The sequence below is a fragment of the Lonchura striata genome, chromosome 37 (assembly GCF_050655825.1).
Source record: "Lonchura striata isolate lonStrDom1 chromosome 37, ASM5065582v1, whole genome shotgun sequence".
NCBI classification, from domain to species: Eukaryota; Metazoa; Chordata; class Aves; order Passeriformes; family Estrildidae; genus Lonchura; species Lonchura striata.
The window spans coordinates 14755461-14782578 of NC_140739.1; the positions used below are offsets into that span (position 1 = coordinate 14755461).

A 27118-nucleotide genomic window follows, 5' to 3' on the forward strand; every position below is an offset into this window, starting at 1 on the left:
GGGGGGGGATAAAGGGGGGACCCCCCCCCAAAAAAAAACAAAAGAGGAGCCGGAACCGCAGCGCCATGGGGGGGGTGCAGGTGAGGGGGGACCCCAAATTTGGGGGGGGGAGACCCCAAATTAATGGGGGGAGACCCCAAATTAATGGGGGGAGACCCCAAATATTTCCTAATTAAGGGGGAGGGGACCCCCATATTAATTTAGGGGGGGGAGACCCCAAATTAATGGGGGGAGACCCCAAATATTCCCTAATTAAGGAGGAGGGGACCCCAAATTAATTTAGCGGGGGAGACCCCAAATTAATGGGGGGAGACCCCAAATATTCCCTAATTAATGGGGAGGGGATCCCAAATTAATTTAGGGGGGGGAGACCCCAAATTAATGGGGGGAGACCCCAAATATTCCCTAATTAAGGAGGAGGGGACCCCCAATTATGGGGTGGGACCCCCAAATTAATGGGTGGGGGAGTCATTAAACCCCAAATTACGGGCGGAGACCCCCAAATTATGGGGCGGGACCCCAAATTATGGGGTGGGGGGGACATGGGGACCCCCAATTATGGGGTGGGACCCCCAAATTTCGGGGCGAGACCCCCAAATTACGGGCGGGGACCCTCAAATTTCGGGGCGGGACCCCCAGTTATGGAACGAAGGAACCATTAACCCCCTAATTACAGGCGAACCCCCAAATTACGGGCGGGGACCCCCAAATTACGGGCGGGGACCCCCAAATTACGGGCTGGGACCCCCAATTATGTAACGAAGGAACCATTAACCCCCAAATTACGGGCGGGGACCCCCAAATTACGGGCGGGGACCCCCAAATTACGGGCGGGGACCCCAAATTACGGGTGGGCCCCCCAATTATGGAACGAAGGAACCATTAACCCCCAAATTACGGGGTGGGACCCCCAAATTACAGGCGGGGACCCCAAATTACGGGTGGGCCCCCCAATTATGGAACGAAGGAACCATTAACCCCCAAATTACGGGTGGGGACCCCCAAATTACGGGGTGGGCCCCCCAAATTACGGGCGGGGACCCCCAAATTACGGGCGGGGACCCCCAATTATGGAACGAAGGAACCATTAACCCCCAAATTACGGGCGGGGACCCCCCAATTTGGGGGCGGGGGTCGCTTCGGCCGCCCCCATTGCCGGGGGGGGGCTCCCCCAGGACGCCCCCTCCCCAAATTCCTCACCGCCCCCTCCCCGTCCCCTCGCAGCTCCTGCTCCTGGCGGCGCTGGTGGCGACCCCGGCGGCTTCGGGGAGCCGCGGGGACCCCGCGGTGGCCGGGGGGGGGGTCTCGGTGCTGGGGGGGGTCTCGGCGGTTTTGGGGGGGGGTCCCGGGCGCCCCCCGTGCCGGCCCGTGAACGTGACGGTGGCGCTGGAGAAGGACGAGTGTCCGCAGTGCCGGGCGGTCACCGCCACCGCCTGCGGGGGCTTCTGCCGCACGCGGGTACGGCCGGGGGGCTGGGGGGTTTGGGGGGGTTTGGGGGGGTTTGGAGGGGTCTGGGGGGGTTTGGGGGGGATTGGAGGGGATTTGGGGGGGTTTGGGGGGCTTTGGGGGGGCTGGGGGGGTTTGGGGGGGATTTGGGGGAGTTTGGGGGGAATTGGAGGGGATTTGGGGGGGTTTGGGGGGGTTTGGGGGGGATTGGAGGGGATTTGGGGGGGTTTGGGGGGGATTGGAGGGGTTTGGGGGGGTTTGGGGGGGTTTGGGGGGGATTGGAGGGGATTTGGGGGGGTTTGGGGGGCTTTGGGGGGGCTGGGGGGGTTTGGGGGGGATTTGGGGGGATTGGGGGGGTTTGGGGGGGGTTGGGGGGATTTGGGGGAGGATTTGGAGGGGATTGGGGGGGTTTGGGGGGGGTTTGGGGGGGATTGGAGGGGTCTGGGGGGAATTTGGGGGGATTTGGGGGGAATTTGGGGGGATTTGGGGGAATTTGGGGGGGTTTGGGGGGGTTTGGGGGGGCTGGGGGGGTTTGGGGGGGATTTGGGGGGATTGGGGGGGTTTGGGGGGGGTTGGGGGGATTTGGAGGGGATTTTGGGGGGGTTTGGGGGGGTCTGGGGGGGTTTGGGGGGGTTTGGAGGGGGTTGGGGGGATTGGAGGGGATTTGGGGGGGTTTGGGGGGCTTTGGGGGGGCTGGGGGGGTTTGGGGGGGATTTGGGGGAGTTTGGGGGGAATTGGAGGGGATTTGGGGGGGTTTGGGGGGGGTTTGGGGGGTCTGGAGGGGTTTGGAGGGGTTTGGGGGGGGTTTGGGGGGGTCTGGGGGGGTTTGGAGGGGTTTGGAGGGGTTTGGAGGGGATTTGGGGGGATTTGGGGGGAGGATTTGGGGGGATTTGGGGGGATTTGGGGGGGTCTGGGGGGGTTTGGGGGGATTTGGGGGGGATTTTGTGGGGGAAATTGGGGGGTTTTTAGGGGGGCTGGGGGGGGTTTGGGGGGGTTTGGGGGGGGTTTGGAGGGATTTGGGGGGGTTTGGGGGGGTCTGGGGGGGTTTGGGGGGGTTTGGGGGGGGTTTGGGGGGGTCTGGGGGGGTCTGGGGGGGTTTGGGGGGGTTTGGGGGGGATTTGGAGGGGATTTGGGGGGGTTTGGGGGGGTCTGGGGGGGTTTGGGGGGTTTGGAGGGGTTTGGGGGGGTTTGGGGGGATTTTGGGGGATTTGGGGGGTTTTTAGGGGGTTTGGGGGGGATTTGGGGGGATTTGGGGGAATTTGGGGGGTTTTTAGGGGGTTTGGGGGGATTTGGAGGGGTTTGGGGGGGATTTTGTGGGGGAAATTGGGGGGTTTTTAGGGGGGCTGGGGGGGATTTGGGGGGTTTGGGGGGATTTGGGGGAATTTGGGGGGGTTTTAGGGGGTTTGGGGGGGTCTGGGGGGATTTGGGGGTGTTTGGGGGGATTTGGAGGGGTTTTTAGGGGGTTTGGGGGGATTTGGGGGGAGGATTTGGGGGGTTTTTAGGGGGTTTTTAGGGGGTGTGGGCGGGATTTGGGGGGATTTTGGGAAGGGTTTGGGGGGTCTGGGGGGGTCTGGGAGGAATTTGGGGGGCTTTGGAGGGTTTTGGGGGGGATTTGGGGGAATTTTGGGGGGGGATTTGGGGGTGGATTTGGGGGGATTTGGGGGGTTTTTAGGGGGTTTGGGGGGGGATTTGGGGAGGAAATTAGGGGAATTTGGGGAGGATTTGGGGGGGTTTTAGGGGGTTTTTAGGGGGGCTGGGGGGATTTTGGGGAGGATTTGGGGGGGTTTTGGGGGGGTTGGGGGGGAAATTGGGGGGTTTTCAGGGGATTTGGGGGGGTTTGGGGGGGGTTTGGGGGTTTTTTGGGTTTTTTGGGGGGGATTTGGGGGGATGTTGGGAGGGTTTGAGGAGGGTTGGGGGGGAAATTAGGGGGTTTTTATGGGGTTTGGGGGTGATTTGGGGAGTTTGGGGGAATTTTGGGGGGATTTGGGGGAGGATTTGGGGGGGTTTTAGGGGGTTGGGGGGATTTTGGGGAGATTTGGGGGGATTCTGGGGGGGGGGGATTTTGGGGGGATTTGGGGGATTTCGGAGGGTTTGGAGGGGATTCGTGAGGAATTGGGGGGGGTTTGGGGGTTCGGGAAAGGGGTTTGGGGGGATTTGGGGTTTTTTTTTGGGGGGGGGTTGGGGATTTAAGGGAAATTGGGGGGGTTTGGAGGGGTTTTAGGGGGCTTGGGGGGATTTGGGGAGGATTTTGGGGACATTTGGGGCATTATCGGTGTGTGTATTAGGGGACTAGTGGGGGTCTTTAGGGGATTTTTTTGGGGGTCCTTTGGGGATTATTCGGGGGTCCTTTGGGGATTATTTGGGTGTGTTTTAGGGGATTATTCGGGGGTCTTTAGGGAATTATTTTGGGGGTCTTTAGGGGATTATTCGGGGGTCTTTAGGGGATTATTTGGGTGTGTTTTAGGGGATTATTACGGGGTACTTTGAGGATTATTCGGGGGTCTTTAGGGGATTATTCGGGGGTCCTTTGGGGATTATTCGGGGGTCTTTAGGGGATTATTTTGGGGGTCTTTAGGGGATTATTCGGGGGTCTTTAGGGGATTACTCGGGGGTCCTTTGGGGATTATTTTGGGGGTCTTTAGGGGATTATTCGGGGGTCCTTTGGGGATTATTTGGGTGTGTTTTAGGGGATTATTTTGGGGTTTTTAGGGGATTATTTTGGGGGTCTTTAGGGCATTATTCGGGGGTCCTTTGGGGATTATTCGGGGGTCTTTAGGGGATTATTCGGGGGTCCTTTGGGGATTATTCGGGGGTCCTTTGGGGATTATTTTGGGGGTCTTTAGGGGATTATTCGGGGGTCCTTTGGGGATTATTCGGGGGTCTTTAGGGCATTATTCGGGGGTCTTTAGGGCATTATCAGGACGTGTCCCCCCCCTTCAGGAGCCGGTTTACCGCAGCCCCCTGGGCCCCCCCCGCCAGGCCGCCTGCACCTATTCGGGGGTGCGCTACGAGCGCTGGATTTTGGGGGGCTGTCCCCCCGGCACCGACCCCGCCGTCACCGTCCCGGTGGCCCTGGGCTGTCGCTGCGGCCGCTGCCCCATGGCCGCCGCCGACTGCGCCGTGCTGGGGCTGGGCCCCTCCTTCTGCGGGGCTCCGGGGGGCTTCGGGGGGTCCTGAGACCCCCAAAACCCGGGGATGGGACCCCCCACCCGAATTGATGGGGTTGGAGGGGGTAATAAATCCTCCTGGCCGCCGGGGGGCGCTGTGTGTCATTGGGAATTTTGGGGGGATTTTGGGGGGTCCTGAGATTCCCAAATTCAGGTGTGGGACCTTCACCTACCATTAGTAGGATTTTGGGGGGTCCTGAGACCCCCAAACCCCGGGGATGGGACCCCCCACCCGAATTGATGGGGTTGGGGGGGTAATAAATCCTCCTGGCCACCGGGGGGCGCTGTGTGTCATTGGGAATTTTGGGGGGGTCCTGAGACCCCCAAACTCAGGTATGGGACCCTCACCTATCATTTATAGGATTTCGGGGGTCATAAAATTTGGGGGGGGTCCTGAGACCCCCAAACCCCGGGGATGGGACCCCCCACCCGAATTGATGGGGTTTGGGGGGGTTAATCCTCCTGGCCGCCGGGGGGCGCTGTGTGTCATTGGGAATTTTGGGGGGATTTTGGGGGGGTCCTGAGACCCCCAAATTCAGGTGTGGGACCTTCACCCACCATTTATAGGATTTTGGGGGGCAATAAAAATTTTGGGGGGTCCTGAGACCCCCAAACTCAGGTATGGGACCTTCACCCACCATTTATAGGATTTTGGGGGGCAATAAAAATTTTGGGGGGTCCTGAGACCCCCAAACTCAGGTATGGGACCCTCACCCACCATTTATAGGATTTTGGGGGGTCATAAAAATTTTGGGGGGTCCTGAGACCCCCAAACCCCAGGTATGGGACTCTCAATTACCATTTATAAGATTTTGGGGGGGCATAAAAATTTTGGGGGGTCCTGAGACCCCTAAACCCCCGGGGATGGGACCCCCACCCGAATTGATGGGGTTTGGGGGGGGGTAATAAATCCTCCTGGCCGCCGGGGGGCGCTGTGTGTCAATGGGAATTTTTGGGGGATTTTGGGGGGTCCTGAGATTCCCAAATTCAGTTGTGGGACCCTCACCTACCATTTGTAGGATTTTGGGGGGTCCTGAGACCCCCAAAACCCGGGGATGGGACCCCCCACCCGAATTGATGGGGTTTGGGGGGTAATAAATCCTCCTGGCCGCCGGGGGGCGCTGTGTGTCAATGGGAATTTTGGGGGGAATTTGGGGAGTCCTGAGACCCCCAAACACAAATATGGGACCCTCACCAATCATTTATAGGATTTTGGGGGGCAATAAAAATTTTGGGGGGTCCTGAGACCCCCAAAACCCCTGGGAAGGGACCCCCCACCACGCAATTGAGGGGAGAAAAGGTGAGAAATGTGAGGGGGAAAATGGCGGGAAATTAGAGGGGGGAAATGGCGGGAAATGGGAGGGAGAAAATGGCGGGAAATGGGAGGGGGAATGGGAAGGAATGAGGAGAAAAGAGCGGGAAATGGGAGGGGGAAAGGAAATGTCATTGAGAATATAGAAGGGTGAGAAATGTGAGGGGGAAAAAAAAGGAAACGTGAGGGGAAAAGAGTGGGAAATGTGAGGGGGAAATGGTGGGAAATGTGAGGGGGAAAATGGCGGGAAAAGGGAGGGAAATCCCAGCCCCTCTCCAATCTTTTCTTCCCCCAAATCCTCCCAAATTCCCAAATTCTCCCCAAATTCCCCCCAAATTCCCCCAAATCCTCCCCAAATCCCCCCAAATTCCTCCAAATTCTCCCCAAATTCCTCCAAATTCTCCTCAATTTCCCCCAAATTCTGCCCAAATTTCCCCAAAATTCCCACAAATTCTCCCCAAATTCTCCTCAATTTCCCCCAAATTCTGCCCAAATTTCCCCAAAATTCCCACAAATTCTCCCCAAATTTTCCTCAATTTCCCCCAAATTCTGCCCAAATTTCCCCAAAATTCCCACAAATTCTCCCCAATTTTTCCTCAATTTCCCCCAAATTCTGCCCACATTTCCCCAAAATTCCCACAAATTCTCCCCAAATTTTCCTCAATTTCCCCCAAATTCTGCCTAAATTTCCCCAAAATTCCCACAAATTCTCCCCAAATTCTCCTCAATTTCCCCCAAATTCTGCCCAAATTTCCCCAAAATTCCCACAAATTCTCCCCAAATTCCCTCAAATCCTCCCCAAATTCCCCCAAATTCTCCTCAAAATTCCTCCAAATTTTCCCAAATTCTCCTCAAATTCCCCCAAATATCCCAAAATCCCCCCAAATCCCCCCACATTCCCCCCAAATTCTTCTCAAATTCCCCCAAATTCTCCCCAAATTCCCCCAAAATCCCCCAAATTCCCCCAGAATCCCCCAAATCCTCCCAAATGTCCGTATTTTTATTGAGCCAATGGGAAGCGGGGACGGAGATTTCGGGCCGGGGCCCCGACCTGGGCGGGACCGGGACCTCCCGAGCCCGGGGGGGTCCAGGAGGTTCCTGGGGGCTCCCCCGAGGTTCTCCTGGAGCCCACGAGGTTCTCCTGGAGGTTCTGGAAGAACTTTTGGGGTCCTGGAGGAGTTTTTGGGGACCTGGAGGAGTTTTTGGGGTTCTGGAGGAGCTTTGGGGGTCCTGGAGGAGCTTTGGGGGTTCTGGAGGAGCTTTTGGGGTTCTGGAGGAGATTTGGGGGTCCTGGAGGAGATTTGGGGGTTCTGGAGGAGCTTTGGGGCTTCTGGAAGAGCTTTGAAGGTTCTGGAGGAGCTTTGGGGGTCCTGGAGGAGCTTTTGAGGTTCTGGAGAGGTTCTGGAGGAGCTTTGAGGGTTCTGGAGGAGCTTTTGGGGTTCTGGAGGAGCTTTGGGTCTCCTGGAGGAGCTTTTGGAGTTCTGGAGGAGCTTTGGGGCTCCTGAAGGAGCTTTTGGGGTTCTGGAGAAGCTTTTGGGGTTCTGGAGGGGTTCTGGAGGTTCCTGTGGGTTTCTCGAGGTTCCTACAAGATTCTAGATGTTCCTACAGGGTTCTAGAAGTTCCTACAGGTTCCTAGAAAGTTCCAGAGGAGCTTTTGAGGTTCCAGAGGTGCTTTTGGGGTTCTGGATGTTCTCGTGGGGTTCTGGAGATTCTTGAGGGCTTCTGGAGGTTCTTGAGAGGCTCTGGAGGTTCCTACACGTTCCTAGAAGCTTCCAGAGGAGCTCTTGAGGTTCCAGAGGTGCTTTTGGGCTTCTGGAGGTTCTTGAGAGCTTCTGGAGGTTCTTGAGGGCTCCTGGAGGTTCCTACACGTTCCTAGAAGCTTCCAGAGGAGCTTTTGAGGTTCCAGAGGAGCTTTTGGGCTTCTGGAGGTTCTTGAGAGGTTCTGCAGGTTCTTGAGAGGTCCTGGAGGTTCCTACACGTTCCTAGAAGCTTCCAGAGGAGCTTTTGAGGTTCCAGAGGTGCTTTTGGGCTTCTGGAGGTTCTTGAGAGCTTCTGCAGGTTCTTGAGAGGTCCTGGAGGTTCCTACACGTTCCTAGAAGCTTCCAGAGGAGTTTTTGAGGTTCCAGAGGAGCTTTTGGGCTTCTGGAGGTTCTTGAGAGCTTCTGGAGGTTCTTGAGGGGTCCTGGAGGTTCCTACACGTTCCTAGAAGCTTCCAGAGAAGCTTTTGAGGTTCCAGAGGTGCTTTTGGGCTTCTGGAGGTTCTTGAGAGCTCCTGGAGGTTCCTACACGTTCCTAGAAGCTTCCAGAGGAGCTTTTGAGGTTCCAGAGGAGCTTTTGGGCTTCTGGAGGTTCTTGAGAGGTTCTGCAGGTTCTTGAGAGCTCCTGGAGGTTCCTACACGTTCCTAGAAGCTTCCAGAGGAGCTCTTGAGGTTCCAGAGGACTTTCTGGCCTTCTGGCAGTACCCGCAGGATTCTGGAGGTGCCGGCGGTGGCCCAGCGCTTCCCAGAGGAGGAAACACGAAGTGCCTCTCCTCCACCTCCACCCTGAGGAGCGGCCGGGCGCGGCGGGACGCGGCGGTGGCCAGGACGCCGTAGGCGCCGGCGCCCAGCCGGACGTAGGCGTCGCCGCGGCCGGAGGATTGGGCGCGGGCCACCGCGGTGGCCGCGGGGTCGGGCGGCTCCTGCTGCAGCGTCAGGCGGTCGAAGGTCTCCCGGAAGTCGCCCAGGTGGACCTTGGCCGTGGAGAGCTCCAGGTGCAGCGTCGTGGGCAGGAGCTCCGGGTGGGAGCGGAGGAAGAAGAAGACGGCCAAGGTGAAGGAGGAGGCCTCGTAGATGACCAACCAGCCCCGGCCCAGCGCGTTGGAGGTGCTGAAGATGTGGTAGGAGTCCGAGGAACCGCCCAGGAGCTCCGGGAGGAGGTGGGAGCAGCTCAGGTCCTCCGCGGTCCTGCGGGGTGGGAGGAGGTGGGGTGGGATTGGCCCAGGTGGGATGGGGGAGATGGGAGATGGGAGAAGATCTGGAGATGGTTCCAACATCTGGAGAAGATCCTGGCCCGGGATGAAGATCCCAACATCTGGAGATGATCCCAACCCATGGAGATGATCCCAACCCTGGAGATGATCCCAACCCTGGAGATGATCCCAACCCATGGAGATGATCGCAACCCATGGAGATGATCCCAACCCTGGAGATGATCCTAACCCATGGAGATGATTCCAACCCTGGAGATGATCCCAACCCATGGAGATGATCCCAGCCCTGGAGATGATCCCAACCCTGGAGATGATCCTAACCCTGGAGATGATCCCAACCCCCTGGAGATGATCCCAACCCCCTGGAGATGATCCCAACCCATGGAGATGATCCCAACCCACGGAGATGATCCCAACCCCTGGAGATGATCCCAACCCCTGGAGATGATCCCAACCCATGGAGATGATCCCAACCCCTGGAGATGATCCCGAACCTCTGGAGATGATCCCGAACCCTGGAGATGATCCCGAACCTCTGGAGATGATCCCAACCCATGGAGATGATCCCAACCCCTGGAGATGATCCCAACCCTGGAGATGATCCCAACCCAGGATGAAGATCCCACCGGCGCTGTCCCCGTACACCCCGAGGGTTCCTCTGGTGTTCCTCCATCCTCACCTGTGGTACTTCAGGGTGACCTGGGTGTTGTTGGAGATGTGGAACTCCAGAGGCTTCCGGATCTGCTCTTCTGCCATCCTGGCACGGGATCCACTCGGTCCGGGATCTCCTCAGCTCCGGGATCTCCTCAGCTCTGGGATCTCCTCCAGGATCTTCTCCTGGATCTCCTCCAGGATCTCCTCAGCTCCGGGATCTCCTCAGCTCCAGGATCTCCTCAGCTCTGGGATCTCCTCCAGGATCTTCTCCAGGATCTCCTCAGCTTTGGGATCTCCTCAGCTCTGGGATCTCCTCCAGGATCTTCTCCAGGATCTCCTCCAGGATCTCCTCAGCTCCGGGATCTCCTCAGCTCCGGGATCTCCTCCAGGATCTCCTCAGCTCTGGGATCTCCTCAGCTCTGGGATCTCCTCCAGGATCTTCTCCTGGATCTCCTCCAGGATCTCCTCAGCTCTGGGATCTCCTCAGCTCTGGGATCTCCTCCAGGATCTTCTCCTGGATCTCCTCCAGGATCTCCTCAGCTCTGGGATCTCCTCAGCTCCGGGATCTCCTCAGCTCTGGGATCTCCTCCAGGATCTCCTCAGCTCCGGGATCTCCTCAGCTCCAGGATCTCCTCAGCTCCGGGATCTCCTCCTGGATCTCCTCAGCTTTGGGATCTCCTCAGCTCCGGGATCTCCTCCAGGATCTCCTCCAGGATCTCCTCACCTTTGGGATCTCCTCCAGGATCTCCTCACCTTTGGGATCTCCTCCTGGATCTCCTCAGCTTTGGGATCTCCTCCAGGATCTCCTCAGCTCTGGGATCTCCTCCAGGATCTCCTCCAGGATCTCCTCCAGGATCTCCTCAGCTCTGGGATCTCCTCCAGGATCTCCTCCAGGATCTCCTCACCTTTGGGATCTCCTCCAGGATCTCCTCAGTTCGGGGTCTCCTCCTCCCCGGGTCTCCGCGATCTCCCGGGAATTTCCGCTTTCGTTTCAGCTCCAAACCCGCCCAAAATCTGCTCAAACCCACCCAAAAACCCCGCCCCAAAATCTGCCCAAAATCTGCTCAAACCCACCCAAAAACCCGCCCAAAACCCGCCCAAAACCCGCCCAAAAACCCGCCCAAAATCTGCTCAAACCCACCCAAAAACCCGCCCCAAAACCCGCCCAAAAACCCGCCCAAAATCTGCTCAAAATCTGCTCAAAAACCCGCCCAAAACCCGCCCAAAATCTGCTCAAACCCGCCCAAAAACCCGCCCAAAATCTGCTCAAAATCTGCTCAAACCCGCCCAAAAACCCGCCCAAAATCTGCTCAAACCCGCCCCAAAATCCGCCCAAAAACCCGCCCCAAAATCTGCTCAAACCCACCCAAAATCTGCTCAAACCCGCCCCAAAACCCGCCCCAAAATCTGCTCAAACCCGCCCAAAAACCCGCCCAAAATCTGCCCAAAATCTGCCCAAAATCTGCTCAAACCCGCCCAAAAACCCGCCCAAAATCTGCCCAAAAACCCGCCCAAAAACCCGCCGAAAAACCCGCCCCAAAATCTGCTCAAACCCGCCCAAAATCTGCTCAAAATCTGCTCAAACCCGCCCAAAAACCCGCCCAAAAACCCACCCAAAATCCGCCCAAAATCTGCTCAAACCCGCCCAAAAACCCGCCCCAAAATCTGCTCAAACCCACCCAAAAACCCGCCCAAAATCTGCCCAAAATCTGCTCAAACCCACCCAAAAACCCGCCCCAAAACCCGCCCAAAAACCCGCCCCAAAATCTGCTCAAACCCACCCAAAATCCAGTCCAAAATCTGCTCAAACCCGCCCAAAAACCCGCCCCAAAATCTGCTCAAACCCGCCCAAAAACCCGCCCCAAAATCTGCTCAAACCCGCCCAAAATCCGCCCAAAATCTGCTCAAACCCGCCCAAAAACCCGCCCCAAAATCTGCTCAAACCCGCCCAAAATCTGCCCAAAATCTGCTCAAACCCGCCCAAAAACCCGCCCCAAAATCTGCTCAAACCCGCCCAAAATCTGCCCAAAATCTGCCCAAAATCTGCCCAAAATCTGCTCAAACCCGCCCAAAAACCCGCCCCAAAATCTGCTCAAACCCGCCCAAAACCCGCCCCAAAATTTTGCCAAATTTCCCAATTTTTGCCCCCACCAGACCCCAAAATTCCCAATTTTGGACCCCTCCCAATCCCAAAATATCCAATTTTTGGACAAAATTCACAATTTTTGCCAAAAATTCCCAAATTTTTCCCTCCCAGACCCCAAAATTCCCAAATTCAACCAAAATTCCCAATTTTTGTCCCTCCCAACCCCCAAAATTCCCAAATTCAACCAAAATTCCCAATTTTTGTCCCTCCCAACCCCCAAAATTCCCAATTTTTACCAAAATTCCCAATTTTCGACCACGAGGATGAAGTGCAAAAATTCCGTTTTTATTCAACAAAGCCAGAAAAAAAGGGGGGGGGAGGGGGCCAAAATTGGGTTTTTTTGGGATTTTTGAGGTTTTTGGGGATTTTTTGGGAGATTTTTGGGATTTTTTTTTTTTTTCAGATTTTTTGGGGTTTTTTTTGGGGGTCCCCCCAAATTTTAGGGACTCCCCCACGGGGGTCTCCAAATGGTGATTTGGGGGGGTCCCATTGAGATTTGGGGGAATTTTGGGGGGATTTTTGAGGATTTTGGGTCATTTTTGGATATTTGGGGATTTTGGGTGGGTTTTTTGGGCTTTTTCACCCCAAATTTCGGAGTTCTCACCCCAAATTTGGGGGTCTCCTAGATGAGGTCCATCAGGATGTCCTCCTCCATCACCTGAGGGTCTGCAGAGCCCAGATTTGGGGGAATTTTGGGGTTTTTGAGGTCATTTTGGGATATTTTGGGATTTTGGGGGAATTTTTTCAGTTTTTCACCCCAAATTTTGGGGTTCTCACCCCAGATTTGGGGGTCTCCTAGATGAGGTCCATCAGGATGTCCTCCTCCATCACCTGAGGGTCTGCAGAGCCCAAATTTGGGGGAATTTGGGGGTTTTTGAGGTCATTTTGGGATATTTTGGGATTTTGGGTGGGTTTTTTGGGCTTTTTCACCCCAAATTTTGGGGTTCTCACCCCAAATTTGGGGGTCTCCTAGATGAGGTCCATCAGGATGTCCTCCTCCATCACCTGAGGGTCTGCAGAGCCCAAATTTGGGGGAATTTGGGGGTTTTTGAGGTCATTTTGGGATATTTGGGGATTTTGGGTGGGTTTTTTGGGGTTTTTCACCCCAAATTTTGGGGTTCTCACCCCAAATTTGGGGGTCTCCTAGATGAGGTCCATCAGGATGTCCTCCTCCATCACCTGAGGGTCTGCAGAGCCCAGATTTGGGGGAAATCGGGGGTTTTGTGTGATTTTTGGGGTTTTTAATGATATTTGGGGATTTTGGGTGGGTTTTTTGGGCTTTTTCACCCCAAATTTCGGAGTTCTCACCCCAGATTTGGGGGTCTCCTAGATGAGGTCCATCAGGATGTCCTCCTCCATCACGCTGGGGGTCTGCACGGGCTGCAGCCCCCCCGGGGGGACGGGACCCCGGGGGCCGGGGGGCAGCAGCATCTGCCCTGGGGGGCAAAGAGGGGTCAGGGGGGCACCCCAAAATCTCCCCGGGGGGATTTGGGGGGTCCCAGGGGGGATTTGGGGGGGTCCCAGGGGGGTTTTGGGGGTCCCAGGGGGGTTTTGGGGGTCCCAGGGGAGTTTTGGGGGTCCCAGGGGGGATTTAGGGGGTCCCAGGGGGGGATTTGGGGGTCCCAGGGGGTTTTTTGGGGGTCCCAGGGGGGTTTGGGGGGTCCCAGGGGGGATTTGGGGGTCCCAGGGGGGATTTGGGGGGTCCCAGGGGGGATTTGGGGGTCCCAGGGGGGTTTTGGGGGTCCCAGGGGGGATTTGGGGGTCCCAGGGGGGTTTTGGGGGTCCCAGGGGGGTTTTGGGGGGCCCAGGGGGGATTTGGGGGTCCCAGGGGGGTTTTGGGGGTCCCAGGGTAGTTTTGGGGGCCCCAGGGTAGTTTTGGGGGGTCCCAGGGGGGTTTTGGGGGGTCCCAGAGCAGTTTGGGGGGGTCCCAGGTGTCCCTGGGGTGGTTTTGGGGGTCCCAGGGGGGCTTTGGGGGTCCCAGGGGGGATTTGGGGGGTCCCAGGGGGGCTTTGGGGGTCCCAGGGGGGATTTGGGGGGTCCCAGGGTGGTTTTGGGGGTCTCAGGGTGGTTTTGGGGGTCCCAGGGGGGATTTGGGGGGTCCCAGGGGGGTTTTGGGGGTCCCAGGGGAGGTTCTGGGGGTGTCTGCGTGGTTTTGGGGGGTCCCAGGGGGGTTTTGGGGGTCCCAGGGGTTTTTTGGGGGTCCCAGGGGGGTTTTGGGGGTCCCAGGGGTTTTTTGGGGGTCCCAGGGGGGATTTGGGGGGTCCCAGGGAGTTTTGGGGGGTCCCAGGGGTTTTTTGGGGGGTCCCAGGGGGGTTTTGGGGGTCCCAGGGGAGTTTTGGGGGGTCTCAGAGGGATTTGGGGGTCCTCGGGCTGATTTTTGGGGTTCCCCGTGCTGATTTTTGGGCTGATTTTTGGGGTTCCCCTGGGCTTATTTGTTTGCCATTCCCAGCACATTTTCAAGGGTCCCCGGGCTGATTTTTGGTCTGATTTTTGGATTTCCCAGGCTGATTTTTGGGGGTCCCTGGGCAGATTTTTGGGCTGATTTTTGGCTTTCCCAGGCTGAGTTTTTGCCGATTTTTGGCTTTCCCGGGCTGATTTTTGGGCTGATTTTCGGGCTGATTTTTGGGGTTCCCCGCACTGATTTTTGGGCTGATTTTCGGGCTGATTTTTGCGCTGATTTTTGAATTTCCCAGGCTGATTTTTGGGGGTCCCTGGGCAGATTTTTGGGCTGATTTTTGGATTTCCCGTGCTGATTTTTGGGCTGATTTTCGGGCTGATTTTTGGATTTCTGGGCTGATTTCTGGGCTGATTTCTGGGCTGATTTTTGGGCTGATTTTCGGGCTGATTTTTTGCCGATTTTCGGGCTGATTTTCGGGCTGATTTTTGGATTTCTGGGCTGATTTTCAGGCTGATTTTTTGCCGATTTTTGGCTTTCCCAGGCTGATTTTCGGTCTGATTTTTTTGCCGATTTTCGGGGGATCCCTGCACTGATTTTTGGGCTGATTTTTGGGCTGATTTTTTTGCCGATTTTCGGGGGATCCCTGCGCTGATTTTTGGGCTGATTTTTGGGCTGATTTTTTTGCCGATTTTTGGGCTGATTTTTGGATTTCCGGTCTGATTTTCGGTCTGATTTTTTTGCCGATTTTCGGGGGATCCCTGCGCTGATTTTTGGATTTCCTGGGCTGATTTTCGCGCTGATTTTTGCATTTGCGGTCTGATTTTCGGTCCGATTTTTCGGGGGGCGGGGGTCTCACCTGGCATGGCGGCTCGGGGCGCCCCCAGCTGCGCCCCCCAGGGCTGCCCCGGCTGGGGGGGGTGCAGCAGCGGCGGCAGCTGCCCCAGCAGCGGCGGCTGCGGCTGCGGCGGGCCCGGCGGCTGCAGGTGGTGCAGGGGCTGCGCCGGGGGCGGCACCGCGCCCTGAGCCTGGGGGGGACAGACAATGTCAGGGGGACCCCAAAACATCCCCAGTCCCAAAACATCCCCAGTCCCAAAAACATCCCCAGTCCCAAAACATCCCCAGTCCCAAAAGCATCCCCAGTCCCAAAACATCCCCAGTCCCAAAAGCATCCTCAATCCCAGCCCGGACCCCCACCCTGAGCCTGGGGGGACAGACAAGGTCAGGGGGACCCCAAAACATCCCCAGTCCCAAAACATCCCCAGTCCCAAAAACATCCCCAGTCCCAAAACATCCCCAGTCCCAAAAACATCCCCAGTCCTAAGAACATCCCCAGTCCCAAAAACATCCCCAGTCCCAAAAACATCCCCAGTCCCAAAAAATCCCCAGTCCTAAGAACATCCTCAGTCCCAAAACATCCCCAGTCCCAAAAGCATCCCCAGTCCCAAAAACATCCCCAGTCCCAAAAACATCCTCAGTTCCAAAAGATCCCCAGTCCCAAAACATCCCCAGTCCCAAAAACATCCCCAGTCCCGAAAACATCCCCAGTCCAAAAACATCCCCAGTCCCAAAAAATCCCCAATCCCAAAAACATCCCCAGTTCCAGCCTGGACCCCCACCCTGAGCCTGGGGACAGACAAGGTCAGGGGGACCCCAAAACATCCCCAGTCCCAAAACATCCCCAGTCCCAAAACATCCCCAGTCCCAAAAAATCCCCAGTCCCAAAACATCCCCAGTCCCAAAAACATCCTCAGTTCCAAAAACATCCCCAGTCCCAAAACATCCCCAGTCCCAAAAAATCCCCAGTCCCAAAAACATCCCCAGTCCCAAAAACATCCCCAGTCCCAAAACATCCCCAGTCCCAAAAACATCCCCAGTCCCAAAAAATCCCCAGTCCCAAAAACATCCCCAGTCCCAAAACATCCCCAGACCCAAAAAATCCCCAGTCCCAAAAAATCCCCAGTCCTAAGAACATCCTCAGTCCCAAAACATCCCCAGTCCCAAAAAATCCCCAGTCCCAAAAAATCCCCAGTCCTAAGAACATCCTCAGTCCCAAAACATCCCCAGTCCCAAAAACATCCCCAGTCCCAAAAAATCCTCAATCCCAAAAAAATCCCCAGTCCCAAAAACATCCCCAGTCCCAAAACATCCCCAGTCCCAAAAAATCCCCAATCCCAAAAACATCCCCAGTCCCAAAACATCCCCAGTCCCAAAAACATCCCCAGTCCCAAAAAATCCCCAATCCCAAAAACATCCTCAATCCCAGCCCAGACCCCCCACCCTGAGCCTGGGGACAGACAATGTCAGGGGGACCCCAAAAAATCCCCAGACCCAAAAAATCCCCAGACCCAAAAAATCCCCAGTCCCAAAAACATCCCCAGTCCCAAAACATCCCCAGTCCCAAAAACATCCCCAGTCCCAAAACATCCCCAGTCCCAAAACATCCCCAGTCCCAAAAAATCCCCAGTCCCAAAACATCCCCAGTCCCAAAAAATCCCCAGTCCCAAAAACATCCCCAGTCCCAAAAACATCCCCAGTCCCAAAACATCCCCAGTCCCAAAAACATCCCCAGTCCCAAAAACATCCTCAGTCCCAAAAACATCCTCAGTCCCAAAAACATCCCCAGTCCCAAAAACATCCCCAGTCCCAAAAACATCCCCAGTCCCAAAAACATCACCAGTCCCAAAAAATCCCCAGTCCCAAAAACATCCCCAGTCCCAAAACATCCCCAATCCCAGCCCGGACCCCCACCCTGAGCCTGGGGGGGACAGACAAGGGGGACCCCAAAACATCCCCAGTCCCATATTTAAAATATTGAATTTCATCCCCCCCCCCCTTTAAAATATTTAATTTTTAAAATATTTAATTTTTAAAATATTTAATTTTTAAAATATTTAATTTTTAAAATATTTAATTTCAAACCCCCACCACCACCACAGGTTTGAATTTTTAGTTTTTTGTTCAAAATTACATCAGGAAAAACCCAAAAATTCCCAATTTTAAGAGCCCCCATCCCAAAAAAATCCAGCCCCAAATTCCTCCAAAAAACCCCAAAAATTCCCTCCCTCCCCCCCAATTTTTAGGACCCCCCCAAATCAAAATTTTCCCCCCAAAATTATCTTGGGGTGGGGGTTTGTGATTTTTGGGGGGTCCTATTTTGGGGGTTTTTTTTGCGGGTTTTTTGAGGTTTATTTGAGGTTTTTTTGGGTTTTTTGAAGTATTTGTGGGGGTTTTTTTTTGAGTTTTTTTTTAGATTTTTGGGGGGGATTTTTTGATTTTTATTGCGCTTTTTTGTTTTTTTTTTTTGTGGTTTTTTGAGAATTCTTTGAGGGTTTTTTTTAATTTTTGGGGGTTTCTTTGGGTTTTTCTTTTTGAGTTTTTTTTGGGGTTTTTTAAAGTTTTTTTGTGGTTTTTTTAGGATTTTTTTTGGGGGTTCTTTGGGGGTTTTTTGAGATTTTTTTTAGGTTTTTTTGTGTTTTTTTTTTACTTTTTTTGTGGATTTTGTTGTTTTTTTGTTTGTTTTTTTGGGTTTTGGGTTTTTGTTGTTGTTGGGTTTTTCTAATATATTTTTTATGTTTTTTTGTGGTTTTTTTAGGATTTTTGGGGGGGTTTTGTGGGGTTTTTTTGAGATTTTTTTGGAGTTTTTCTGAAGGTTTTTTGGTGTGTTTTTTTAGTTTTTTTTTTATTTTTTGGTGGGTTTTTTTGGGTTTTTTTTTTTTGTGGTTTTTTTTAGGATTTTTGGGGGGGTTTTGGGGGGGTTTTTTGAGATTTTTTTGGAGTTTTTCCGAAGGTTTTTTGGTGTGTTTTTTTAGGTTTTTTTGATTTTTTGGTGGGTTTTTTTTGTTTGTTTTGTTTTTTTTGTGGGCTTTTTAAATTTTATTGTGGGTTTTTTGATTTTTATTTTTTGGTTTTTTGGTGGGTTTTTGTTTTTGGTTTTTTTTAGGTTTTTTTTATATTTTTAAATTTTCGTGGTTTTTTTTTTTTAATTTTTTGCCTTTTTTTAAGGGTTTTTTTGGGGTTCACTCACCGGCTGCTGGCTGAGCAGGAGACTCCGAAGTTGGGGGTTGGCCCCCGGATTTTGGGGGCGCAGCAGAGCCCCGCCCCCACCCTGGGTGGGTTGGGGGGGTCCGGCTTGGGGGGCTCCCGGATTTTGGGGGGCTGGGGGGGCTGCAGAGGCTGCAGGGGGGGCTTGGGGGGGCTGAGGTTGTTGTTGCTGCGCCCGGAGTTGTAACTGGAGAAGGAAAAAAAAAAAAAAGTGAATTTTAGGAAAAATCCCCTTTAAAAAAATCCCCCCCAAAAAAAATTTTCTTGAACCCCAAAATATAAAAAAAAAAAAAAAAAATCCCAAAAATTCACGCTGGTTCCACTCGGGATTTAGGGCACGGTAAAATATCCTGAAATATCCCATAAGTTTATCCAAAATTCGCCAAAAATCATCCAGAAATCACCAAATCAAGCAGGGTCTCCCAAAATCATTTAAAATCCCACCCAAAACCCCAAAATTCACGCAGGAGACCCCAAAATTCCTCAAACCCCACCCCCAAGATCATCCAGGACTCCCCAAAATCATCCAGGAGCCCCCAAAATCATCCAGGACTCTCCAAAATCAACCAGGGTCCCCCAAAATCATTTAAAACCCCAAAATTCATACAGGACCCCCCAAAATCATCATAAATTCTTTAAAACCCCACCCCCAAAATCATCCAGAATTCCCCAAAATCAACCAGTGTCTCCCAAAATAATTTAAAACCCCACCCAAAAACCCCAAAATTCATGCAAGATCCCCCAAAATCACCCATAAAATTCCTCAAACCCCACCCCCAAAATCATCCAGAATTCCCCAAAATCATCCAGAATTTCCCAAAATCAACCAGGGTCTCCCAAAATAATTTAAAACCTCACCCAAAACCCCAAAATTCATGCAAGATCCCCCAAAATCATCCCAAAATTCCTCAAACCTCACCCCCAAAATAATCCAGAATTCCTCAAAATCAACCAGGGTCCCCCAAAATCATTTAAAACCCCACAATTCATGCAGGACCCCCCCAAAATCACCCAAAAATTCTTCCTAGCCCACCCCCAAAATCATCCAGAACTCACCAAAATCAACCAGGATCCCCCAAAATCATTTAAAACCTCACCCAAAAACCCCAAAATTCATGCAGGACCCCCAAAATCGTCCCGAAATTCCTCCAACCTCACCCCCAAAATCATCCAGAATTCCCCAGAATCATCCAGAATTTCCCAAAATCAACCAGGGTCTCCCAAAATCATTTAAAACCTCACCCAAAACCTCAGAATTCATGCAGGACCCCCAGAACCACCCCAAAATTCTTCCAAGCCCACCCCCAAAATCATCCAGAATTCCCCAAAATCAACCAGGGTCTCCCAAAATAATTTAAAACCCCAAAATTCATACAGGACCCCCCAAAATCACCCCAAAATTCCTCAAACCACACCCCCAGACCCAGCCAGGGGCCCCCAAAATCATTTAAAACCCCACCCAAAACCCCAAAATTCATGCAGGATCCCCAAAATCACCCCAAAATTTTTCAAACCCCATCCAGGATCCCCTCAAATGTCCCCAAAATTGCCCAAATTCCCCCAAAATTCCCCCAGACCAGGCTCTGCTGTCGCTGCTGCTCATCCATGATCCCGACCTGAGCCAAGCCTGGGCTCACCTGCAAATTAAAGCAAAAAAATATCTCAAATTCCATGAAAACGACATCAAATTCCAGAAAAACCGTCTCAAATGGGAAAAAAAAAAGCACCTCAAATGCACAAAAAAAGCACGTAAAATTCCACCAAAAAAAAAAAATTTCAAATGGAGATGTGAGGGGAGAAAAGGGAGGGAAAGGTGAGGGGAAGAAGAGAGGGGAAAATGAAGAGAAAAAGGATGGGAAAAGGTAAAGGGATAAAGAAATGTGAGGGGAGAAAAGGGTGAGAAATGTAAGGGGGAAAAAGATGGGAATGTGAGGGGGAAAAGGGCAGGAAATGTGAGGGGGAAAAGAGAGGGAAAAATGAGAAAAAAAAAACAATGGGAAATGTAAAGGGAAAAGGGTGGGAAATGTGAGGGGGGGAAAGGGAAATGTGAGGGGAGAAAAGGATGAGAAATGTGAGAGGAAAACAAAGGAAATGTGAGGGGGAAAGAGAGGGAAATGTGAGGGGGAAAAGGGACGGAAATATGAAGGGAAAAAAAGGAGAAAATGTGAGGGGAAAATGGGTGGAAAATGTGAGGGGGAAAAGAGGGAAAAATGCGGAGAAAAAGGATGAGAAATGTAAAGGGGAAAAGGGTGGGAAATGTGATGGGAAAAGGAAAAGTGAGAAAAGAAAAGGTTGAGAAATGTGAGGGGAAAAAAAGTGGGAAATGTGAGAGGGGAAAGGGCGGGAAATGTGAGGGGAGAAAAGAGCGGGAAACGTGAAGGGAGAAAAGAGCTGGAAATTTAAAAGGATAAAATGATAGGAAACGTGAGGGGAAAAGGAAATGTGAGGGGAGAAAAGGGTGAGAAATATGAGGGGGAAAAGAGAGGGAAAGATGAGCAGAAAAAGGATGGGAAATGTAAAGGGGAAATGGGTGGGAAACGTGAGGGGAGAAAAGAGCAGGAAACGTGAGGGGAAAAGGAGAGGGAAAAATGAGGAAAAAAAAAGATGGGAAATGTAAAGGGGAAAAGGAAATGTGAGGAGAGAAAATGGTGAGAAATGTGAGGGGAAAAAGAAGGAAATGTGAGGGGGGAAAAGCATGGGAAATGTGAGGGGAAAAAGGGGAGAAAATGTGAGGGGAGAAAAGGGGAGAAACGTGAGGGGGAAAAGAGTTGGAAAGATGAGGAAAAAAACCAAAGGGAAATGTAAAGGGGAAAAGGGTGAGAAACATGAGGGGAAAAGGAAAAGTGAGAAAAGAAAAGGTTGAGAAATGTGAGGGGAAAAGAGAGGGAAATAGGAGGGGGAAAAGGGCAGGAAATATGAGGGGGAAAAAGGAGAAAATGTGAGGGGGAAAAGGGTGGAAAATGTGAGGGGAAAAAGAGGGAAAAATGCAGAGAAAAAGGATGGGAAATGTAAAGGGGGAAAGGGCGGGAAATGTGAGGGGAGAAAAGGGAGGGAAACGTGAGGGGGAAAAGGAATTGTGAGGAGAGAAAATGGTGGGAAATGTGAGGGAAAAAGAAGGAAATGTGAGGGGGAAAGAGGGAAATGTGAGGGGGAAAAGGGAAATGTGAGGGAAGAAAAGGGAGGGAAATGTGAGGAGGAAAGGAATTGTGAGGAGAGAAAATGGTGAGAAATGCGAGGGGAAAAAGAAGGAAATGTGAGGGGGAAAGAGAGGGAAATGTGAGGGGAAAAAGGGTGGGAAATGTAAAGGGGAAAAGGGCGGGAAATGTGAGGGGAGAATAGGGCGGCAAATGTGAGGGGAAAAGGAAATGTGAGGAGAGAAAATGGTGAGAAATGTGAGGGGAAAAAGAGAGGGAAATGTGAGGGGAAAAGGGGAGAAACGTGAGGCGAAAAAGAGAGGGAAAGATGGAGATAAAAAGGATGGGAAATGTAAAGGGAAAAGGGGCAGGAAATGTGAGGGGAGAAAAGAGCGGGAAACATAAGGGGAAAAAGAGAGGGAAAAATGAGGAAAAAAAACTGATGGGAAATGTAAAGGGGAAAAGGGTGGGAAATGTGAGGGGAAAAGGAAAAGTGAGGAGAGAAAATGGTGAGAAATGTGAGGGGAAAAAAAGTGGGAAATGTGAGGGGGAAAGGGCAGGAAATGTGAGGGGAGAAAAGAGCGGGAAAAATGAGGGGAGAAAAGAGCTGGAAATGTAAAAGGATAAAGGGTGGGAAACATGAGGGGAAAGGAAACATGAGGAGAAAAAAGGGTGAGAATTGTGAGGGGGAAAAGAGAGGGAAAAATGAGCAGAAAAAGGATGGGAAATGTGAGGGGAGAAAAGGGAGGGAAACGTGAGGGGGAAAAAGGAATTGTGAGGAGAGAAGATGGTGGGAAATGTGAGGGGGAAAAGGGTGGGAAATGTAAAGGGGAAAAGGGTGGGAAATGTGAGGGGAAAACAGTGGGAAATGTGAGGGGAGAAAAGGGAAATGTGAGGCGGACAAGAGTGGGAAAGATGAGGAAAAAAACCAAAGGGAAATGTAAAGGGGAAAAGGGTGAGAAACATGAGGGGAAAAGTGAGAAAAGAAAAGGTTGAGAAATGTGAGGGGAAAAGAGAGGGAAATAGGAGGGGGAAAAAGGAGAAAATGTGAGGGGGAAAAGGGTGGAAAATGTGAGTGGAAGAAGAGGGAAAAATGTGGAGAAAAAGGATGGGAAATGTAAAGGGGAAAAGGGTGGGAAATGTGAGGGGAGAAAAGGGAGGGAAACGTGAGGAGGGGAAAAGAGAGGGAAATAGGAGGGGGAAAAGAGCTGGAAATGTAAAAGAATAAAGGGTGGGAAACATGAGGGGAAAGGAAACATGAGGAGAAAAAAGGGTGAGAATTGTGAGGGGGAAAAGAGAGGGAAACATAAGGGGAAAAACAGAGGGAAAAATGAGGAAAAAAACTGATGGGAAATGTAAAGGGGAAAAGGATGGGAAATGTGAGGGGAAAAGGAAAAGTGAGGAGAGAAAATGGTGAGAAATGTGAGGGGAAAAAAAGTGGGAAATGTGAGGGGGAAAAGGGGAGAAAATGTGAGGGGAGAAAAGGGGAGAAAATGTGAGGGGAGAAAAGGGGAGAAACGTGAGGGGGAAAAGAGTGGGAAAGATGAGGAAAAAAACCAAAGGGAAATGTAAAGGGGAAAAAGGTGAGAAACATGAGGGGAAAAGGAAAAGTGAGAAAAGAAAAGGTTGAGAAATGTGAGGGGGAAAAGAAAGGGAAAGATGAGCAGAAAAAGGATGGGAAATATAAAGGGGAAAAGGGCGGGAAATGTGAGGGGAGAAAAGAGCGGGAAACATGAGGGGGAAAGGAATTGTGAGGAGAGAAAATGGTGAGAAATGTGAGGGGAAAAAGAAGGAAATGTGAGGGGGAAAGAGGGAAATGTGAGGGGGGAAAAAGGTGGGAAATGTGAGGGGAAAAAAGGGAGAAACGTGAGGGGAAAAGGGCAGAAAATGTGAGGGGGAAAAGAAAAGGGAAAAATGAGGGAAAAAAACCTATGGGAAATGTGAGGGGGAAAAGAGTGGGAAATGTGAAGGGGAAAAGGGAAATGAGAAGAGAAAAAGAGGGGAAATGTGAGGAGAGAAAAGGGTGAGAAATGTGAGGGGAAAACGAGGGAAATGTGAGGGGGAAAAGGGAAATGTGAGGGGGGAAAAGGGTGGGAACGTGAGGGGAAAATGGTGGAAAATGTGAAGAAAAAACATCAGGAAAAGAGGCTGAAGACACAAGAGGAGAAAGAAGACAAGAAAAGGTAGGAACACAAAGGGGGGAGATGGGAAAAAAAATTAATCCAGGGTTTTTCTCACAAATACCAACTGAAATCCCACTAAAAAACCCCTCAAATCCCACAAAAATAATCCCAAATACCACCAAAACCACCCCAAATCCCACAAAAGCTACCTCAAATCCCAGAAAATTCATCCGAAATCCCACAAAAACCATCCCGAATCCCCCAAAAATCATCCCGAAAATGACCCAAAATCCCACACAAACCACCCAAAATTCAACAAAAATTACTCAAAATTCCTCAAAAAACACCCCAAATCCCACAAAAATCATCCCAAATCATACAAAAATCATCCCAAATCCCACAAAAAATGACCCCAAATCCCACAAAAACCACCCCACATCCCACAACAAATGACCCAAAATCCCTCCAAAAACCACCCAAAATCCCACAAAAATCCCCCAAAAATCATCCCAAATCCCTCAAAAATGACCCAAAATCCCACAACAACCACCCCAAATCCCACAACAAATGACCCAAAATCCCCCCAAAAACCACCCAAAATCCCCCCAAAAACCACCCAAAATCCCCCCAAAATCATCCCAAATCCCACCAAAACCATCCCAAATCCCACCAAAACCATCCCAAATCCCACAAAAATAATCCCAAAATCCATAAAAAATGACCCAAAATCCCCCAAAAACCACCTAAAATCCCACAAAAATCATCCCAAAACCCGCAAAATCAACCAAAATCCCAGAAAAATCATTCCAAATCCCACAAAAACCACCCCAAATCCCGCAAAAAATGACCCAAAAGCCCCCAAAAACCACCCAAAATCCCACAAAAACCATCCCAAATCCCACAAAAACTGACCCAAAATCCCACAAAAACCACCCCAAATCCCACAAAAATTGACCCAAAATCCCACAAAAAACACCCAAAATACCCCAAAACCCACCCAAAATCCCACAAAAATAATCTCAAATCCCACAAAAATCCTCCCAAAATCCCACAAAAACCATCCAAAATATCACAACAAATGACCCAAAATCCCCCAAAAACACCCAAAATCCCACAAAAACCACCCCAAATCCCCAAAAAAATGACCCAAAATCCCCCCAAAACCCCACAAAAACCATCGTAATTCCCCAAAAAAATGACACAAAATCCCTCAAAAACCACCTAAAATCCCACAAAAAATGACCCAAAATCCCACAAAAACCATCCCAATTCCCAAAAAAAATGACCCAAAATCCCACAAAAATCATCCCAAATCCCACAAAAATCATCCCAAATCCCCCAAAAACCACGTAAAATCCCCCCAAAGCCCCCCAAAAACCATCCCAAATCCCACAAAAAAAATGACCCAAAATCCCACAAAAACCACCCCACATCCCACAAAAAATGACCCAAAATCCCCCCAAAACCCCCCAAAATCCCCCCTTACCTGCGGCTGCACCCCCGAGGTGACGGGGAGGGTCCCCGGCTGCTTGGGCAGGAACGGGGGAGCCCCAGGGACGGGGGCTGAGCCCCCCAACTGTGGGCACAGAAAAAAATTTGGGGGATTTAGGGAGATAAAGACCCCAAAAATAATTAAAATATGCCCAAAATGGGGTTTTGGGGGGGGAAATTGGGGGCATTCAAGATATAAAGGGTTAAAGGAGGGGGGAAAAGAGGAAAAAAATGGGATTTTGGGGGGTAAAATGGGGTTAAATGGGGAAAAATGGGGTTAAAAATGAGATTTGGTGGGGTTAAAATGGTGTTAAAGGGGGAAAAATGGGGTTAAAAATGAGATTTGGTGGGATTAAAATGAGGTTAAAGAGGGAAAAAATGGGGTTAAAGGGGGAAAAATGGGATTTGGGGGGGTTAAAATGGGGTTAAATGGGGAGAAATGGGGTTAAAAATGAGATTTGGTGGGGTTAAAATGGGGTTAAAGGGGGAAAAAATGGGGTTAAAGGGGGAAAAATGGGATTTGGGGGGGTTAAAATGAGGTTAAATGGGGAAAAATGGGGTTGAAAATGGGGTTAAAGGGGGGAAATGGGGTTAAAGGGGGAAAAATGGGATTTGGGGGGTTAAAATGGGGAAAAATGGGATTTTGGAGTCTCAGCTGGCCCTGCCATCCTCCTCCTTGATTTGAGTGGAAAATGAGATTAAAAATGGGAAAAAATGTGTAAAAATTGGTAAAAGGATGGGATTTGGAGGGGATTAAAGGGGGAAAAAGGGGTAAAAGGGGAAAAATGGGGTTAAATGGGGTTAAAAATGGGATTTGGTGGGGTTAAAATGGGTTTAAAGGGGGGAAAATGGGGTTAAAAAGGGAAAAAATGGGAGGAAAATGGGGTTTAGGGGTCTCAGCTGGCCCTGAGATCATTCTCCTTGATGTGAGGCAAAAATGGGGTTAAAAATGGGAAAAAATGAGTAAAAATTGGTAAAAGGATGGGATTAAAGGAGGGAAAATGGGGGAAAAAAGGAGTAAAAGGGGAAAAATGGGATTAAATGGCGGAAAAATGGGGTTAAATGGGGGAAAATGGGATTTGGTGGGGTTAAAATGGGGTTAAAGGGGGGGAAATGGGGTTTTGGGGGAAAAAATGGGATTTTGGGGTCTCAGCTGGCCCTGGGATCCTCCTCCTTGATTTGAGGGGAAAATGGGACTAAAAATGGGAAAAAATGTGTAAAAATAGGTAAAAGGATGGGATTTGGAGGGGAAAAATGGGGTAAAAAGGGATAAAAGGGGAAAAATGGGGTTAAATAGGGGAAAATGGGATTTGGTGGGGTTAAAATGGGATTCAAGGGGGGAAAATGGGGTGAAAGGGGGAAAAATGGGGGGAAAATGGGGTTAAAGGGGAAAATGGGATTTGGTGGGGTTAAAAGGGAAAATGGGATTTGGTGGGGTTAAAAGGGAAAATGGGATTTGGTGGGGTGAAAATGGGGTTAAAGGGGGGAAAATGGGGTTAAAGGGAGGAAAATGGGGTTTTGGGGGAAAAAAATGGGATTTAGGGGTCTCAGCTGGCCCTGCCATCCTCCTCCTTAATCTGAGTGGAAAACCTGATTAAAAACGGGATTACAACCTGAAAAAAATGGGCAAAAAATTGTAAAAAAATCATAAAATAATGTAATTTTTTTTGGGGGGGCCGAAGGGTGGAAAATCGTGCCGGGAAGCGACGGGGGCGAGCTGGCTGAGGCGTGCAGGATTTTGGGGATTTTTGGGGTGGTTTTTGGGGGTTTTTGGGGGTTTTTGGGTGGTTTTTGGTGTTTTTGGGTGTTTTTGGGTGGTTTTGGGTGCTTTTGGGTGTTTTTGGGTGTTTTTGGGTGGTTTTTGGGTGTTTTTGGGTGGTTTTTGGGGATTTTTTGGGGTTTTTTTGGCGGGCTCACCCCGCGCTGCTGGTCCATCTTGTGCTGCTGCACCTGCTTGTGGTTGGTGATGACCTGGCGGATGCCGTTGACGAAGCCGCTCTGGTCGTTGGGGATGAGGCCCATGAAAATTTTCTTTTTGGAGGAGTAGAGGAGCATGAGGACGCGCACCTCGCACGGCGCCGTGTGCGGGAAGTGCACGCAGCCGGCCTGCGGCGCGGGAAGGGAGTCAAAATGGTAAGAAATGGCGTTAAAACGGCAGAAAATGGCATTAAAATGGTAAAAAACGGCATTAAATGGCATGAAAATGGCAGGAAATGGCAGGAAATGGCATTAAAG

The 27118-nt window shown here is 51.3% G+C and overlaps 3 protein-coding genes across 5 annotated transcripts in view; 1 reads left to right on the top strand and 2 right to left on the bottom strand.

Annotated features, from left to right (window-relative positions):
- Positions 1-777: 777 nt before the first annotated feature.
- On the top strand, positions 778-4700 carry LOC146763975 (lutropin subunit beta-like; the record flags this gene model as incomplete). The annotated part of the gene is made up of 2 exons (XM_085565719.1): positions 778-1458; positions 4387-4700. Coding segments are annotated over 2 exons (918 nt in total), but the record flags the coding sequence as incomplete, so codon positions are not given.
- Positions 4701-6909: 2209 nt separating this feature from the next.
- LOC110483776 (uncharacterized) lies at positions 6910-11260 on the bottom strand. The gene is made up of 2 exons (XM_021553916.4): positions 9576-11260; positions 6910-8870 (listed from the first exon to the last, which is right to left on the bottom strand). Exons 1-2 carry the CDS (start codon positions 9650-9652, stop codon positions 8318-8320), a joined length of 630 nt encoding a protein of 209 aa, XP_021409591.3. The 5' UTR covers positions 9653-11260; the 3' UTR covers positions 6910-8317.
- Positions 11261-11960: 700 nt separating this feature from the next.
- Positions 11961-27118, bottom strand: part of MED25 (mediator complex subunit 25) — a 45698-nt gene continuing 30540 nt past the window's right edge. For all 3 annotated transcript variants that reach the window (XM_085565801.1, XM_085565802.1, XM_085565803.1), the window contains 6 exons: positions 26801-26989; positions 24879-24968; positions 19713-19772; positions 18119-18322; positions 14951-15119; positions 11961-13132 (listed from right to left, as the gene is read on the bottom strand). In XM_085565801.1, coding sequence (XP_085421927.1) covers positions 13023-13132; positions 14951-15119; positions 18119-18322; positions 19713-19772; positions 24879-24968; positions 26801-26989 — 822 coding nt within the window. In that variant the 3' untranslated portion in view covers positions 11961-13022. The remainder of the gene's footprint in view (positions 13133-14950; positions 15120-18118; positions 18323-19712; positions 19773-24878; positions 24969-26800; positions 26990-27118) is intronic.

Bases quoted from the DNA above. Each gene is read 5' to 3' on its own strand.
- LOC110483776 (XM_021553916.4), bottom strand. From the start codon at position 9,652: ATGGCAGAAGAGCAGATCCGGAAGCCTCTGGAGTTCCACATCTCCAAC. The intron at 8,871-9,575 runs GTGAGGATGGAG...CCCACCCCGCAG, and splicing joins GTCACCCTGAAGTACCACAG to GACCGCGGAGGACCTGAGCT.